Source organism: Zophobas morio, unplaced genomic scaffold (genome assembly GCF_036711695.1).
Source record: "Zophobas morio isolate AGI-343-1 ecotype UQ-CSIRO unplaced genomic scaffold, CSIRO_AGI_Zmor_V1 ptg000002l, whole genome shotgun sequence".
Taxonomy (NCBI): Eukaryota; Metazoa; Arthropoda; class Insecta; order Coleoptera; family Tenebrionidae; genus Zophobas; species Zophobas morio.
Window position 1 is genome coordinate 19,895,862 of NW_026972107.1, and position 17,994 is coordinate 19,913,855.

General features: G+C 33.0%; 2 protein-coding genes across 3 annotated transcripts in view; both read right to left on the reverse strand.

Annotated features, from left to right (window-relative positions):
- Positions 1-17,994, reverse strand: part of LOC135122178 (synaptotagmin-10-like) — an 88,742-nt gene that overhangs the window by 2,668 nt on the left and 68,080 nt on the right. For both annotated transcript variants that reach the window (XM_064046455.1, XM_064046418.1), the window contains 3 exons: positions 11,954-12,122; positions 11,645-11,765; positions 11,418-11,589 (listed from right to left, as the gene is read on the reverse strand). In XM_064046455.1, the coding sequence (XP_063902525.1) occupies positions 11,418-11,589; positions 11,645-11,765; positions 11,954-12,122 (462 nt within the window). The remainder of the gene's footprint in view (positions 1-11,417; positions 11,590-11,644; positions 11,766-11,953; positions 12,123-17,994) is intronic.
- Positions 2,816-3,767, reverse strand: LOC135121912 (uncharacterized). Its single transcript, XM_064046220.1, has 2 exons — positions 3,408-3,767; positions 2,816-3,356 (listed from the first exon to the last, which is right to left on the reverse strand). Exons 1-2 carry the CDS (start codon positions 3,629-3,631, stop codon positions 2,843-2,845), a joined length of 738 nt encoding a protein of 245 aa, XP_063902290.1. The 5' UTR covers positions 3,632-3,767; the 3' UTR covers positions 2,816-2,842.

Consider the following 17,994-nt stretch of genomic DNA (forward strand, 5'->3'; position numbering starts at 1 on the left):
TGCACAAATCTTTTTTTGACCGTATGGCGTAGCTAACATCATAATCGCACATCTGTCAATGTCAAACTGTAATTTCTGTCATTGTTCTTATCTGTAGACTATCTGTCATTATACGAATTATTGATCTAACCTCATATTGTTAGATGCTAGCTACGTCATATGTTCAGAAAACGTTTGAGTATCGAGAACTAACTAGAGGTGTTGTTTGTTTGATCGCTTGTTATAAATGTCTAAACGATTATATTAATCTGGTTACAGTGTATTGTCGTTTTAATTTTTAACGTTAAAAATTTTGAACTATATTTCTTCCAAAAAATATCTTTGACGAAATCTGAATCGGCAATAGAGGCTCCACTTCTTGGCCAGCTCGTAGCTTAGATTTAACATGCTTAGATTTAACGTGCTTAGATTTTTACTTCTCGAGCGTAAGCTAAGGAAGTATTGTAATCGAGTCCAATCAGGCGACTGGCTGCTTTCAAATTTTCTCGATGGATCAAGACCCCTGGATTACGAAAAAATTGGTCTCCCGTTTCCGTCTGTCTGTCTGTCTGTCTGTCTGCCCGCCTTCTGTGTCGATTTCTGTTAGACAGATTATCTCCGAAACGTCACCTCAAAATTATACATAGTAAATGGGTTTTAATTCGTATAGAATAACCTAGTCCTATATGTGTATTTTATGAATTCGTGTCGAGTTTTTACGCGAAACGTCGTGATTTTTTGAAAAAAAAAAATCAAAATTATGTAACAATATTTTGCAATTTAATATTGAATCTGCAAAACCGAATGATTTGAAATTTCAGAGATGTTTTAAAGTTACCATCATAAGCATAGTTAATTTTTAATAAAAATATGTATACTGGCTTATGCCCCCAGAAAATTTCACCTTCAATTTTGCTGAAAATAAATCCTATCTAAAATGTGCAAAATGTGATGAGTCTATAATACTCGTGATAAATCACAGCATTAATATTTTTTAGATTTGCTTATACAGGGTGACTCAAAAAAATTAATGAAATGCTTTGAAATCAGGCAGACGTTTTAAAGTTATTGTAAGCATGATAAATGTTTAATGAAAATGTATCTGTTTATTCACGAGAAAAAATTTATAACGTCTTCTCAAAATTTTGCCTAATAAATCTTATCCAGAAATGTGTAAAATATGTTCTTCCTTGTGATTTATCATTTCATTCTTATTTTTTACATTTACTTCTACAGGTTACGCAAAAAAATTAATGAATGTGGCAGCTTTTTTATTGATTAAATCAGGAGCGGCTTACTCTATTTTCCCCAAAAATTTTGGAATACAATACTGTTTTTATTAGCAAAAATGTTGATGACGTCATCACAAAATTTTGTAAAGTAAAAACTCATTTCAAACATACGCGTAGCACGCGTCTTTACATTTACTTTAACACTACAACATATGTTATAACTAGAACATGAAATTTTATCATTTTTCTAAAATAGTGTATATGTTTTCATGGTACTTCGGTGGCGAGGGAAGTTCTGTCGAAACAACCTGCGACTATTTTTTTTTGTGAAGATACATAAAAAATTTGGCATATTTGTGACACTTGTGTGATTTAGAAGATTTAACATATACAGTGAGTCACCAAGTGCGCGTTTTTCGGTGTTTTAATTATTATTAGAAAGAGAAGTTCTTTGAGAACTATACTTTAAAGTTATTTTTAACTATACAGAGTGTTCTGTTTTTAAGGAGTAACTCACAATTTAATTTTTTAAATAAAACATCTCTTGTATTTAGGTTTCACACCCACAGTTTAACAGTTTATTGCTTAAATTCCGATGCGATGTTGCCACGTTATTTCAATTTTATTGAAGTTTTTTAGCAATGGAAGAGTTTACAAAAAACCGCAGTGGGATTATTTTTAAACTGTATACAAAAAATTGTGTACTAATGAAATTAAATTTTCATGTACAGAGCGTATTTTAGTTTCTCATATAAAACAGCCTCTATATTTTATGACTGCATCTTGTTTTATTTTTTTTCTGTTAAGTACTTTCTCTATTTAAAGGTATTAGTTACTGCGATTTTTTTTTTAAGAAACACATCGACATATTAGAAGAATGAGAAAAAATAGAGTAAGATATAGTAATAAAATACAGGGTGTACTTAGTATTTAAAAATATGGAAACGTCGGTATTTAAAAATTGTGAAGTTCTATATTTTTTTAAACATCTGGTACATTAAAATTTGATTTAACTGATACAAAGCGCGTACCCTATTGAGATTGCCCTATTCCCCAACCATTGACAAGAAATTTCGAACAACTAGCGGACCAATAAGAAACCATTTTTATGTTCAGTGGGATGACACTGGACTGATTAACTGTCTTTGAAATAATTCTGATTCAAATAAAGTGCGAGCATTATTCTGATTTCAATTTCCGTTCTTTTTTAAATGTATACCTAAATTTTATTGTTTTTATTGATTGAAAATGAAATTAACACCAGAATGTTTTATATCATTGCAATCGTATTTTAATGATCTATCATAAAGTGCTATAAAATATAAATTGTCATAATAATAAAGTAATATGTATGAATTTAATTGAAAAATTTATTGTGAAGTATGTTCACAGTAAACCTAATATTTAATGGATTATTGCACTCACATGTCACATGATGTCAACTGACCAATCAAACGCGTCAATATTTGTAAATTCAACCAATCAGCATACAATTACGTGATAATTGCACACTGTGCAATTACCACTACCGATAATTATCACTAGCCAGATGTGCCAACTATAAGATAAGCAAGTACCAGTTAATTGCAAAAAAAAACAAGAGGTTACTAACCAAATATTTAATTATGAAACTAAGAATTGTAATTAATTATGGTACAGTTGTAGTAATTTACAGGGGTTTGTGTGCTTGGTGAAGTAGTAACTATATTTTTAGACATTTGTACCAAAGCAGACGGTGCGCAATTTGTGGATTTGTTATTAGACTCTTCCATAGCCGTTGAGTTGGCGCGTAATTTGTCAATCATTTGATAATGATGATCTCCATCGAGCTGAAGGTATGGTTTGATGGAGAAAGTATTGGCATGACCGGTAATCTTTATAAGCTGTTCTTCACCGACTCCCGCTTTTGCAAGTTGCGACACTGCAGTTGACCGTAATGAATGATTACTAATCTTCTTTTTCTTTATGTCGATGCCTATTTCTTCTGCGGCGGTTCTTGTCCATTTCCCCATTTCATTCCTTCCAACGGGTGAATTTTTGAACCATCCTACAGAACTAGGTTCTCTCCATGCAGGATTTGGCGTTAAAAATAAACGATCGGTGGTTATATGTTTACCTCTCTTGCTCAGCATTTTTTTGTAGAGCCTTAAATAATAAAATAATTATTATTTTGTATTTGAAACAGTATTTAATTACCTAACAGGGCAAATTCTAGGATCTGTGGTGTTTGTTGCAAGCCATTTGCTGTCTGTTAATTTATGGCTACCTCCTTGAGCTGTTTTGGAAAAAATACAATTGTATTCTATTCGCCCCGTAGGCAAACCACAATTATCACTTTCTTCCTTAAAATGTTTGATAGTAACGTTAACACCTTCACATCCCCTCCAAGCTAATTCTAATCCAGCCACATAAAAAAACATTTTCTGTAAACCATCTGGCGTGTCTTCGTTATAAATCTTTAGAATCTTGTTGTATTCTTCTAGAGTCAAAATTGAGGAACTAGTTTTGCGTTTTTCCGGTTGTATTTGTAGGTTCCGGCGTTTTGCGTCGCGTGCATTTCTACTACCCTTGAATTCCAGGTCAACAAAAGGATCAAACTTTATACCAAATTTATTGAAATACAGTTCTTGCAACTGCTTTGCCGTTACATTCCACATCGTTTTTATTACTGCTTCTTTGTAGTCATTACCATCGACTTTTTTCATATTGTACCCCCAATCTTTGAGGATGAATGCTAGTTTTTCCGTGGAAGTGTTTCCATCAAAAACATATTTGCGTTCACCGCAAAACTTCTCAAATTGCCTCCAGATTGAATTTCGTGAGTTCTTCGTATTTAGCGGCGTAATGTTTGTAATAGAATCATCAATTTCTTTTGGCGTGTTACGACCAAAACGAAAATTGGACATGGTTTTTTAAACCCACACAAATTTTGCAAAATGGCTGTTCTTATTTACTTGCGTCGCCATAGTATCGCACACCAAACTACTTCGTAAATCATTATAAAATTATTTTTAAAATGTTTGTTCTTGCAATAATCTGTTGAATATATTGCGTGCATCACAATGAAATCGATAATTTTGAACAACAATAATCTCTCATGCTTGTTGCCTAAGAAAAATGCACTCGTGCTAAAGCACTCGTGCGTTTTCAATGCAACAAGCATTCGAGTTATTGTTGCTCAAAATTATCGATAACATTGCGATGCACTTAATATATTATAACTGATAAGAGCTTGCGAAATGGTACAGCTTAACCTCACTTTTTCATAATTGACGATTTTCAACAATTCTGTCAAATGCCAATTTTTGGACAACAGTGTCGATTTTCGAATTTGATGCCTTTTGCAACTGAATTTTAAAAATGTTCACATAAAAGTAGTATGAAAAATATCGCATATAAATTGTTTTTTATGTGTGAATTATTGTTATCTGATTTTTTTTTTATTTTTATACAGAGTGTTTGGAGAATGGTTTGGAGATATGTTTTTCGGTGAAGTTTTACCTGTACTAACTATCAAACATATATTTATAAACACAAAATTACAAAGAGATTACTATTGAAACTTGTCAAATTTATTATTCAAGTAGGTTTTAATGTGATCATATGTTGAAAAGTGTTAATAATATATATTGAATAAGGATTTTAACAAATAGTAATATACTGAAAGTGTTTAGTACTAAAGCGTAACCGCAACGCAACGTTGATAAAACTTTCTTTCATTCGTTAAAATGTTGCAGTTTTAATTAGGTAAACGGTGCGAACTCTCAGGTAGCATGAAAAATAATTTTGGAGTTTTTGCTTTTATGATAAATTTCTGAAAACATAAAAAGCACGCGGGAGGTATTTTGTGCAAATATTTTTTACACATTTTTTTTAAATACAAATTTTTAAATTAGTGGAAAAAAATAATTTATTGGGCATAGGTATATAATTTTTACCTGCATGCCGCGATAAATTTCATACACTCCATCGGTTAAAGGCAGAATGAGGGCTAAGCCTTTGAACTGTCAAATCAAGCACCGCTGATATGGAAATGCATAATTATGATCCCGTCTCGAATGTTATAACGAACCGAGAAATTTTTGTTTTCAACGATATCAGATATTTTTGAATCGCTCTCTTATGTTGCACAGGAGATGTTTATACCGGCTGTCTGGAAAATGGCGGATTAACTCTTCAGTACGTTATATACGGGGGTTTCGGGAGTCCCAAAAAATAATAAAAAAATTCTTTATAATGAAGATAACGAAAAAAACGTGCTTTTATAAAAGTAAAATTGGCAACACTGTACACACCTAATGCGTGAATACCTCCGGCTTACTTTCTGGTTTCCTAGTAACGATGCTGACTGAAATCCACCTTCGCTTTATATCAGGTAAATATTGTTGTCAAATGGAAATTTATGAAATTATTACAAAAACAACACAGCCATATCTTTGTGCATTCTAACTGAAATGGTAATTAAACATGGTCATGGGCGAGAAAAATATTAACTAAAAGTTTTACTACTAGTTATTCCGATAATGAATGAGTGGTTTAGTTGTTAAACGTAGCAAAAGAAGCAATTTTAAAATCATTATAACTCACCCAAAATGTGAGAAGGATTTTTTTTACTATTTTTCCCAGACTCACCAGTTGATTGTTAAGAGCGTAGCGGAGAGTTAATCCGCCATTTTCCAGACACCCGGTATAACATAAATTAGACAATAGACACTCTACATTTCGCGTGTAATATGCTAAGTAAACAAGCTACAGTGGTGTTGCAGACATTAACGGTATGCATGATGGGTTTAAGGTGTTAATGACACATCAGTCTTAATGTTACTGCCTGGTCTATTATGATTTATGAAGTTAATTTCGTGTTAATAACTAACTGACAAATTCAAATTGGTTCACGAACGCCACATCTGATGCCAGTTCATAACTCTTTGAACGCGTTATAATCAACACTCAAACCACAAGGTTAGTATGCCGGTGTTTTCAATACACTTTCATGTAAAAGAAATACTAGTTGCTAAAAAAATTTCAGCCTATGTAGGAAATAAATCATACACGACAGAATCCATAATAAGAAAATCCTATTTTTGCAATTGTATGTAGTGCTTCCTCTTCTTCCAAGGAAAACGAAGATGACTTTGATTTATTAAATATATTACTTGTTTTGTTTTTAACTTCATTGATTTCGTCTCTTCCCCACGGTAACGCGAATTTACTAAAATAATAAATTTGTTTTTTTTTTGTTACAAAACAGCCCAACAAAGTTCTTGTGCTGTGGTGACCGAATTTGAATCAAATTTTCGCGCTGGATTTAATTAACAGCGGCGCGAAATTACATTTGAATAATTTTAATTTGAAAAAAAAAAATCAATCAAAAAATCGTTAAACATAGGCAACCATGTGCACGTAGCGCTTGGGGGTAGTTCTGCATGTTTAATTAGAGAGCGGTATGTTGGCTTTGACAAAAGAGCGGCATGGTGAAAGCGGGATGCGGCATTATGTTTTGGTTCGGTGTAATGGATGCATGGTGAGTAGCTAGGTTAAATTAGTTGGTTTGGTAGTTAATAAAAGGGAGGAAGCCTTTGTTTAACGACAATCAATCGTAACACCGATGACGTCACAGTTTTCCCCCAACACGTGTAGCTAATTCTTGCGCCTTTTTAATCGGAAAAATGCGACTTTTTGATCGACGCTAACACCTGTAAATTTGATTCATTGTTTGTAAATTCACAGTTCATGTTAAGAGTTTAATCGTCAACTATTGCTAACACAATTTAACAATCTTGCTAGAAGATTTCATGAAATTCACTTAGTCAGGATAACACCTTTGTTTGTTTAATTACGAATGAGGTTTCTGGATGCATATACATAAGTGTTACATTATAACACTCCTTAATTCTTCACACAAGATTGCTAATCGTGCATTTACGGCAGTTAAATTAACAAAATTCATTATACTGTGAACTAGCGGGGGGTTAAAATAATTTCTCCCCTTCAGCAGTTATCATCGTTATCATCATTACAACATTACATTTCCTCGCAACGTTAAAGATTGATTCCATCACCGAGGCATGTCCTCGCAATGCTAGAGATTGATAACATCACCGAGGTATCGCCTCGCAACGTGTAAAGATTACATCACCGAGGGTATTTCCTCGCAACGCTAAAATTTACATCACCGAGACGCTTTTTCCTGGCAATGATGACTGGATATTTTTGTGTTTATTTATTATGTGTTTTGTTTGGGGCAAACAGTTCACGGTATTATAAACTCTCAAAGTATATTGTTTTTTTTTAAGTAACCAATCACTTGGATCATGACATAATTTGACATAATGTAAATTCTTTGTTTGAATCGTTGACAAAGTGTGGCAAATATTAATTTCATGTAAATTTGTTAGGTTTGCAATTTTCACCTCATGTAATATTTCACTGTCTCACAATTTTAACTTCAGTAATTGTCTTGAACGTAAACTTTCAAGCTCTACAGTTTTAACCGCACATAATATTTTTATTTGCACAAGTTTATTTCACACCAGATCTTTTGTTTTTATAAATCTTTGCTAGTTTTTGTTGATGAATGTTTCCATCATATAAATTATCTGATGTCCAATTTTAATCTAACATAAGAATTATTTGTTGTTTAGAATTTTACAAGATTGTATGGCGAATTTAAATGTTGTTTATTGCTCGTTTTGAAACTTTAACACTTATTCAGTTGTCGTTAATAGAGTCATAGAATTTGATCATTTAAAATGGAATTGAGGTTAAATAACAGAACAACGTGGCAGAAGCGGAGTGCGCGGTTCCTAGTCGAGCTGGCGAGGTTTATCGCGTCACCTGCAGAAAGGATGCAAGTTTGTATAGATTCAGGGGCGGTCGCAATGTTGTAACGCTGTCGGCTTCCCGCCATAGCCGAGACCCAACTGCGGATCTGCGACCGTAACGGCCTGGTCTAACGGGACGTCCGTAATAGAGAGATGCTTTGCGGTAGGCTTGCGATAAATAGAATCACTGTCGCGTAGGAGAACAGCCACGACCGGTAGCCCTAAACTCCGTTTGTGCTAGAACGCCCCTATGGGTATTTTTGTTGTGCTCTTGTTGACTGCCGTAATTTTAGATTTGCCGCCACACGTCTGTAATAACTTGTGTGTTTGCATCCAGTTACTTTAATTCAGATTTTCCTTTGTTTTTATTAAATTTGTGGTATATTTGCATTGATTCAAAAACATATGTGTAGGGTTTTGTGTTTGTTCGGTTTTCATATGTGTATGTGTGTCAACTCGCGGTTGTCTCTTTCTTTCATATTTTTAATGTGTTTCAGTTGTGATGGATTATATGTGGGTAAATAAACCATAGGGGGTTTTTGGAGCTGGGCAGTCTGAGGGCACGTCACTAGTCACCCTCGCTCGCAGCTTCTTTTCCTCCTAGAGAGGGGTACGATTTTTAGCCCCCTCCCAAAAATGTTTATTGTTTCGTGCGCTGTCTACTCGCACGCAGTGTATGCTCACTTGTATCCAAGAACGTCTTCCCGCCAATAAAAAAAAGAAAACACAACGTAGGTTCCATTTTGTTAGACGATCGCAACCAAGGCAAAATTTTGAATTTTTAAATTTTTCGCGGGCGTTTCAAATTTTTTTTTCAAGTGTCAATTTAAGGCGGGAAGTTTGGGTTATCACAGTATCAGTTTTTGAATAGCATTTGCAGCATTTTGGTAAAAGCTGAAAATATTAAATGGTATTAAAAATGCGTTGGGATAAAGTTGAAGTAATCATTTTGACCCCCATCACCAAAAGTTTTAGGTAGGTACAAAAAAACATGTAATTTGTTTATAAGGCTAAATTTAGTCAAACATTTTGAAGATTACCGGGAACATTTTTTGACAAATGTTTTTATATTTACTTTATATTTCACATGTGAATCGAAGATTTTCATAAATATGGTTATACTTAGAATGTATTAACCAAAATTTATTTATATCCTCAAAAAACTGATTACGTCATATTTAAATTTATTAAGTAAATATGACGCCAAATGTGTAGCTGCTATGTATGTTAAGCAAAAAAAAATGATCATAGGTTATTTAGACAGAACTTTCCTCGTCCTTGAAGCACAGTCGAACAAGCAGTGGAACGATGGACAACTTCTTTCTCTGGCTCGCTCGGTTCCTAACCCGAGTTTACTCGAATAAGCGTTTCATCCCGAAACCTGACGAAATCAAACTTATTCACTGCCCACGAAAAACGGCTTATCGACGAAAGAATAATTTACAAATATTAAGCTGTTCTCAAACATAAGGCTAAAAAGTTTTTTGGATAGAAGTCATATGCGATAAGCAATACCACAAAGAGTAGTTAAATAGATTTGTGGGGCTTCGTCGCCAATTTTAAGCACACTTTAATAGTTATTTATGTATTAAGGGCATAATCAGGGAGATTGTGGCACGAGGGAATGTTTAAAGCCCGACGAAGGAGGGCTTTTAATTTCCTGAGTGCCACAATCGACAATTATGCACGTGGTACATACAACGTTTTATTCTATTTTAGTTTATAAACTATTTTTAACGAAATATTGAGTATTTTCGGCAAGACTGTGTGAATTGTGCCGATGCGAATTTTAATACATAGCTGGCTATTATTTTGATGTTGTTATGGATACCACGTTGATTATTTGATAATTCGTTTTTCAAAATGTAAATTAAAGAAGCGGAAAACGTTTATTCAAACGAAAGTTTAGAAGAATTTGAAGTCGGTCAGGTAATGATTTGATAAAATATTGTTTTTCCAACTTAAGAAAAACGTTGAATATCGAAGCGTGTTTGAATAATTAATTGATTAGAGTAAATGAACAATCAATTGTTGCTTAGCAATTTTTGACAGATTTGTGCTAAAAAGGTCAATTTAAGCCCGCATTTGGGTGCTTATAAATAAGATTATGGTTCTAAAATAGAATAAAATAATTTATTTGCAGATTGATAGTGATGTACTTTCAATATAACACAAGATTTAAAATTTAATCATCGGTTAATGTGCAATGTTTTCAGAATGGTGCTAAATTTAATGAACACGTTCTATTTGTTTAAACACGAACTGTTCATCAGATAAACATATTATTCACAGTTTATCGGTGGTTTAAGTATTCGGGTTTGTTTAACGTAATTAACAACCATGCACATGAATTAATTAGGTACGTGCATCTAGTTTATAGATTATGAATATAGTAAAGTTTAAAAATCTATTCCATAAAAATATGGTCGCGGAGTTGTTTTTGATATTAATTTATTTCTTAGTTTATTTCTGCAAATTAAGTATTAGTGATTAAAATTTACTGTCATGGTTTAAATACTGATGCTTTAAGAAGAAAACCGATGGATTTGAAAATCGTGTCAACTTTTGTAGCTTCATCTACTTGACGTACTTTAACGACAACAAATATATATATGAGTAAATTTATAACATACTAATTTATTTTCTTGTCAGTTTTATTTTTTTTCGAATTTTCTTTCAGCATTACTTTATATATGTTACGTTTCATCAAAAATTTGCGCTTTACAAAGTTGCCAAATACTTTAAACTTTATTTCTCCATGTTCGAGGGTTATTTTATTAAATATATATTTTTACAAATTATCAAAAGTATTTATAAAAAAATATGTTATTAAAAGCGCAATTGAACAGACGTATTACGATATTATACTCACTGTCATACTTCATTATCTTCTTTGTAAAATTCCATATAGGAGCTTCTTTAAATTTACCTCCTACTTATTTACAACTAACACAAACACCTTATTATCCCCACGACTTAGTTTAGTCCGAGAAAATGACAGCGTAGCTGTTGAAACGTTTATGTTGATATGTCCCGAGCAATCGTACCGAAGATTATAATTGTTCAACAGTATTGTTTACTTATTTTCCACAATAAGTTTGTCATATTGAGAAAATAACATTTAAAATAGACTATTAGTTAAATTTGAAACTACATATCAGGCGATAAGTACATATATTTAAATAGTTGGTCAAATCGATTTTATTTATTTATGACATCTTAAAACATTATGTATCGAATATGCCACACAATTTTATAGATGGAAGCAATTCTGATACATAAGGTTATTGAAAGAATTTGTTTGTGGCAAGTATTTCACTTGTACGAGCGTGATATGGCGACATAAATAATATTTTGGTATCTATTTTTGCTTCATATTTACCTGTCATAGTCTATCACTTTGACTATAAGAGAAACTTCCTCGATGTTCTCGGCCGGGACATCAAACACTAAAGCCTCGTTATAAACTGGCGACAGAGTATTTTTCTTGACTGAAGTCTTTTTCTTCTTTATCCGCTTCCCTTGGCACAGCAAATACACTTTAACGTAAGGATCTGAAAATGGGAAACGGTCCTTTCACGAACGTTGACCTTTGAATTTTCAATATACCTGATTTTCCCGTAATATCCATGGCTTTGAGACTCCTCCCTTTAATTATGGTGATGGTCAAACGTCCGGCTGTCGGCAAGTAACACAGCGATAACATCAGCTCTCCTAAATCGACTTTTTCCTGCAAATTAAAAAGAACATTCCCTCGAAAATCAATAGACAAAAAGGAAATGCGTCGGGAGAGTCCTGCACGACCTACTTTTATTTAGGTCAAGGTTTCTCCCGGAGCTTCCCTAAGGACTGCTGCAGCGGATATTTTTATCCCCGTCGGGTTTAAATTTAGATCGGTGAATTTTTTATAGAACTCACCTGTGGAGGGCATAAGATATTCATGGTATACTCTATCTCTTGCTGGAGGTCCGTTGTGTCTAGAAGACCTTTTAAGACTACGTGACCGATAAGATCGTGCCGGGAGAATCTGTCGAAATCGTACACCGAAAACTGAAGGTATCTTTGTCGAAGTTCTTCGTAAGGTACGCTAAAAATAAAGTACACAGTGTTTTAGCAACTCATTTAATATATTTGCTCGAAAGTATTTAACGATAAAGTACCAATGTGGGAACTGGTTTAAAAAAATGCCTTCAGGGAAATGTGAAATTAAGTATCTCAGTTTCATTTCAAAGGTTTCAAAACAAATAATATTCTTGAGTTTTGTTTGTATAGCTTTGAACTTTTCAAATTCTCATTTAATAAACTTCATTCATTCATAAGACAAACACATTCCTATTTAAAAAAATACATTCTGTCATTATTTTACAACTTTAATTTCAGTTGAATGTGCTTACTAAGTTTTATTAATAATAATTCGTCATTTTGGATTTTGAGATAAATTTACGGTTCAATAAGAACGAGTATGAAGTTAAGTTTTGTAAAAAGTTCTCATATGTACTTATTCATTTATCAGGTGATGTATTTTTTAAGTCTACATTTAAAGAAAGCTATAAAATGTAGGTCATATTTGCTTGTAAAATATAATATAAAACAGAAGTTTATGATTTTGCATAAAATGTTTTGTCTGCTTTAGGTTGATAAAAAAAGAATCTGTTATGTAAATTACTTATAGGAGGTAACCTGAGTTTCAAACTAATATTTTTTTGTTTTTTTTTGTCTCTATTATTGTAACATTTTTCAATTTCCGTGATCGTCGATCACTTTAAAATTTTAGGAATATTTAAGATACTTATAAACGTAGCAAAAGTTTAACGAAAATTTCTTTTTTCGTCTGTTCAACAACAGTGATGACGCAATTTGAAAATATTGTATTGTAGTGTTTCAACAGTATGTTTTTATTTCTTAGAACTATTTACATAACATAAACGGATTGTTTGGATTGCTTGATTGATTGCCTCAGAAAAGTTGTCTTACTATCTTGCATGGAAGTTCCAAATAATATATCTATCCTAACCAACTAAAAATTTGTTCGAAAACATTAGTAAACAAATCTTTTTTAAAAAATAAAATCCAGTATGCATCTTGTGCTTTCGAGGCGTCATAGTAACTTAATAGGTTTTTTCAAATGAAACATACTGTATTTTACGTAAGCGAAGGAAATATAACCAAGTCCATTAGGGGAACGGCGACTTTAATGTTTCTCGACGTTTCATGTCCCCAAGAGTACGAAACAATAGGTCTTCCGTTTCCGTATGTCTCTCTACTACCGGATCGATTGTTGTCAAATTGTAGATATATATATAAGAATTATCGTGTAGATGGCAAAACGCTGATTTGTCTAATCATTCCCTCCAACAATTTGATGACGTTGTCTCAAAATTTAATTTTATCGTATAACATTCCTGCACTTGTTGTTTATAAATCCGCCTTGACTTTTATCACAAATACTTTACAAACATTTTTATATAATCTTTGCAACATATTCCATGCGGTGGCTTGCTTAGTGGTTAAGTAATTGGATTTGGTGGGCTCGAATTTTATACTTGTCGACATTTTTTTTTCTAAGACATTTAATTTTGCTTTAATGTTTGAGTTCAAATGCTAGGGAAATTCTCTCTAAATAACTTTAGACCAATTTTAAAAGTTGTTAATTGATCATAAATATTCCTTTAGATGAGCTGAGGAATGTCGTCTATGTCGATTTTCAGTTGACAGATAATCTCCGGTAGGTAGTTTATTATGTTTATTTCTTAAATACCACAAAATAAAAGCTGAGGGGTAAACTATTGCAATTGCATTCGTTAAAATTAAGAGTTTTTATTTCCCGAGCATAAACTAAGGAATTATTGCAACAGGATCTATCGAACGAATGATTACTTTCATGTTTTCTTGACGTTTCATGACTTCGAAAGTACGAAAAAATAGGCGTCCTGCTGCCGTCTGTCTGTCTGTCGGTCTGTCGAATTTTATTAGACATATAATCTCCGCAACTACCGAACCGATTATTGTTAAATTTTATATGTGTGTTATGAATATCCTGTAGATGGTAAAACCAACAATATGATGACGTCACTTCAAGACAATGGTGTTTAAATTTTATGAACTAACATACTCCTACACGTGGAGTTTATGGATCCGTCTTGATTTTTTAACCTAACCGTCGAGATTTTTTTGGAAAAAAAAAATTCATAACAATATTTTACAATTTAAATTTGAGGCTGCTACCGAATAATTTGAAATCTTGCAAACGTTTTAATGTTATAGTAAGCGTGGTAAATGGGTAATCAAAATGTATCCGTTTATCTATCCCCAAAAATTGTTGACGTCAGCTCAAAATTTTGACGAATAAATCCTATTTAAAATGTGCAAAATATCATGAATCTATGCTTGTGGTTGATCAGAGCATTCATATTTTTCAGAAATACTTATACAAGGTGAAATTTATGTTTCAAGAATGGCTCATTCCATTTTCCCGAAAATTTGGAAATACACTGCTGTCGCATATTTATCGGCATCTATGCCAGTTGATATACATGACAAAGTTTTGTAATGGAAACACGCACTTGAAACATATATGGCACGCTTTTTGCATTTTTTTACTTCCCGAGCGTAGGCAAAGGAAGTATTGTAATCGAGTCCGTCGGCCGACTCTCTACTTTTACATTTTCTCGATCTTTCATGACCCCTAGAAGACGAAGAAATAGGTCTCCCGTTTCCGTCTGTCCGTCTGTCCGCCTGTCTGCCGTCCCGTATTTTTATTAGACAGATAATCTCCGAAAGTACTGGGCCGATTGTTGTCAAATTTTGTATTTATATTAGGTATATCATGTAGATGGTAAAACGCTAACCAAAATTTGTCTGATTATCCCCACTACTAATGGGATGACGTCACTTCAAAATTGTACATAGTAATTGGGTTTTAAATTGTATCAAATAACATAGTGTTACACGTGTAGTTTATGACTCCGAATTGAGATTTTAACTGAAACGTCCAGATTTTTGGAAAAAAATCAAAATTAGGAAACAACATTTTGATATTTAATTTGAAATCTACAAAACCGAATACTTTGAAATCTTACAGATGGTTTACAGTTATGATAAGTATGATACATTTTTTATTACAATATATTTAGTTATCCCTTCCAAAATTTTGCTGAATAAATCCTATCTAAAATGTACCAAATATGATGAGTCTCTTCTTGTGATTTATCAATCTATTCATAGTTTTTGTATATGCATACACAGGTGACCCAAAAAAATTAATTAATGCATGAATTGATTTTATTGATTTAATCAGGAACTACAAAACCGAATGCTTTGAGATTTTGCAAATGTTTTAAGGTTATAAAGAGCATAATACATTTTTAGTCAAAATATATTTGCTTATCCCCTCCAAAAAATTGATCACGTCAGCTCAAAAGTTTGCCGAATAATCCTATCTAAAATGGATAAAATATGATGAGTCTATTCTTGTAATTTATCATTCCATTAATATTTTTTGGATTTGCATATACAGGGTGACTCAAAAAACTTAATGAATCCGCATATTTATTTTATTGATTTAATCAGGTTTTACAAAACTGAATACTTTGAAATTTTGGAAATGTTTTAAGTTTATCATAAGCGTGGCAATTTTTTGATCAAAATATATTTGCTCATCCCCCCTAAAAATGGATGACGCCACCCCAAAATTTTGCTGAATAATCCTATCTAAAATGTACAAAATATGATGAGTCTCTTCTTCTAATTTATCATTCCATTCATATTTTTTGGATTTGGATGTACAGGGTGACTCAAAAAATTTAATGAATGCGCAAATTTATTTTATTGATTTAATCAAGAACTACAAACCTGAATGCTTTAAAATCTAATGCGAAAAAAAACATAACAGGCTTGCAGTCGTCACGTTTCCGACAGCGAGGGAAGTACTGTCTAAACTCTTTATAGTATATTAAAGAACGAGTTTCATAAGGCAAATATTGAGGCACGAATCCAAGTTTATAGAACGAGCGGCGAAGCCGCGAGTTATATAAAAGATGAGTGCCTCAATGGCCTTATGAACGAGTTATTTATACTATTTTTTCTACCGCACACGTTTTTTCCCAAAATTTAATTGAAATTTGCATTTTTTTTAATCTGGGGACTTTTGTCGTGGTTGGTGATGGGTTGGTCTGACACTAACCACGAAATATTTGAGGTTCGAATTTTCACAACAACAATTGTAATTCGAATCAATTCGAGTTTTTGTAATTTAAAATTGGTTCAAATGTCTTGCGAAGAAGTTACGCGTCCGGAAACGTGGGAAATTGTAAGTTTAGATTTGCCACTGACATTCACCTGACATTTCTCGTCATTGCTACCAATCTTACCGATCTAAATTACACCAGATCTATTAAAGAACGCCTTTCCGCTATTAACGAACTGCTGTGACGTCATTTGCGTGCGTTAATAGCTCTATTAGAAAACCAAAAAACGTGGGCGGTAGAAAAAACCAATTTTCTAGTTTTTACATTACATACATTACTTTATTTTAATTTTTAGAGGTTATCATAAAAAAATAAAATTCGCAATGATGAGGTCATTTCAAAAAATTCTATGTTTACTTCATTTGATTGTTATACAACAATATACTCCTATAAGATTGGTTTACGAATCCGCTTTGAGTTTTTCCCTAACCGTTCAAATTTTTGCAAAAACATAATGCACGGTATAATAGTAGTTTATCATTAACGTAAGGCATCCCATCCTGGTCGTAGCCTAGTGGTTGGATGTGAGAATAACGGGCTGGACGTCGCGCGTTCGATTCCATACTTGGCTTTTCGCATTTTTCGCTTTTTACTTCCCGAGCGTAAGCAAAGGAAGTATTGTAATCGAGTCCGTCGGCCGACTCTCTACTTTTACGTTTTCTCGATCTTTCATGACCCCTAGAAGACGAAGAAACAGGTCTCCCATTTCCGTCTGTCTGTCCGTCTGTCCGTCTGTCTGTCCGTCTGTCCGTCTGTCCGTCTGTCCGTCTGTCCGTCTGTCCGTCTGTCCGTCTGTCCGTCTGCCGTCCCGGATTTTTATTAGACAGATAATCTCCGAAAGTACTCGACCGATTGTTGTGAAATTTTGTACTTATATTAAGAATATCATGTAGATGGTAAAACGCTAACCAAAATTTGTCTAATCATCCCCACCACTAATGCGATGACGTCACTTCAAAATTGTACGTAGTAAATGGGTTTTCAATTGTATAAAATAACATAGTCCTACACATGTAGTTTACAACTCTGAATCGACTTTTCACCCGAAACGTCCAGATTTTTGGAAAAAAAATCAAAATTATAAAACAACATTTTGAAATTTAATTTTTAATCTGCTAACCAGAATGCTTTGAAATGTTGCAGATGTTTTAAGGCTATAAACAGCATCATAAATCTTTAGTCAAAAAATATTTGCTTATCCCCTCCAAAAACTTGATGACGTCAGCTCAAAAGTTTGTGGAATAAATCATATCTAAAATGTACAAAATATGATGAGTCTGTACTTGTGATCTATCACTCCATTCATATTTTTTGGATTTGCATATACAGGGTGACTCAAAAAAATTAATGAATGCGTAAATTTATTTTACTGATTTACTCAGAAACTACAAAACCGAATGCTTTGAAATCTTGCAGATTTTTTAAGGTTATAAAGAGCATAATAAATGTTTAGTCAAAATATATTTGCTTATCCCCTCCAAAAACTTGATGACGTCAGCTCGAAAGTTTGCCGAATAAATCCTATCTAAACTGTAAAAATATGATGAGTCTGTACTTATAATTTATCACTCCATTCATATTTTTTGGATTTGCATATACAGGGTGACTCAAAAAAATTAATGAATGCGTAAATATATTTTATTGATTTAATCAGGAACTACAAAACCGAATGCTCTGAAATCTTGCAGATGTTTTAAGGTCATAAAGAGCATA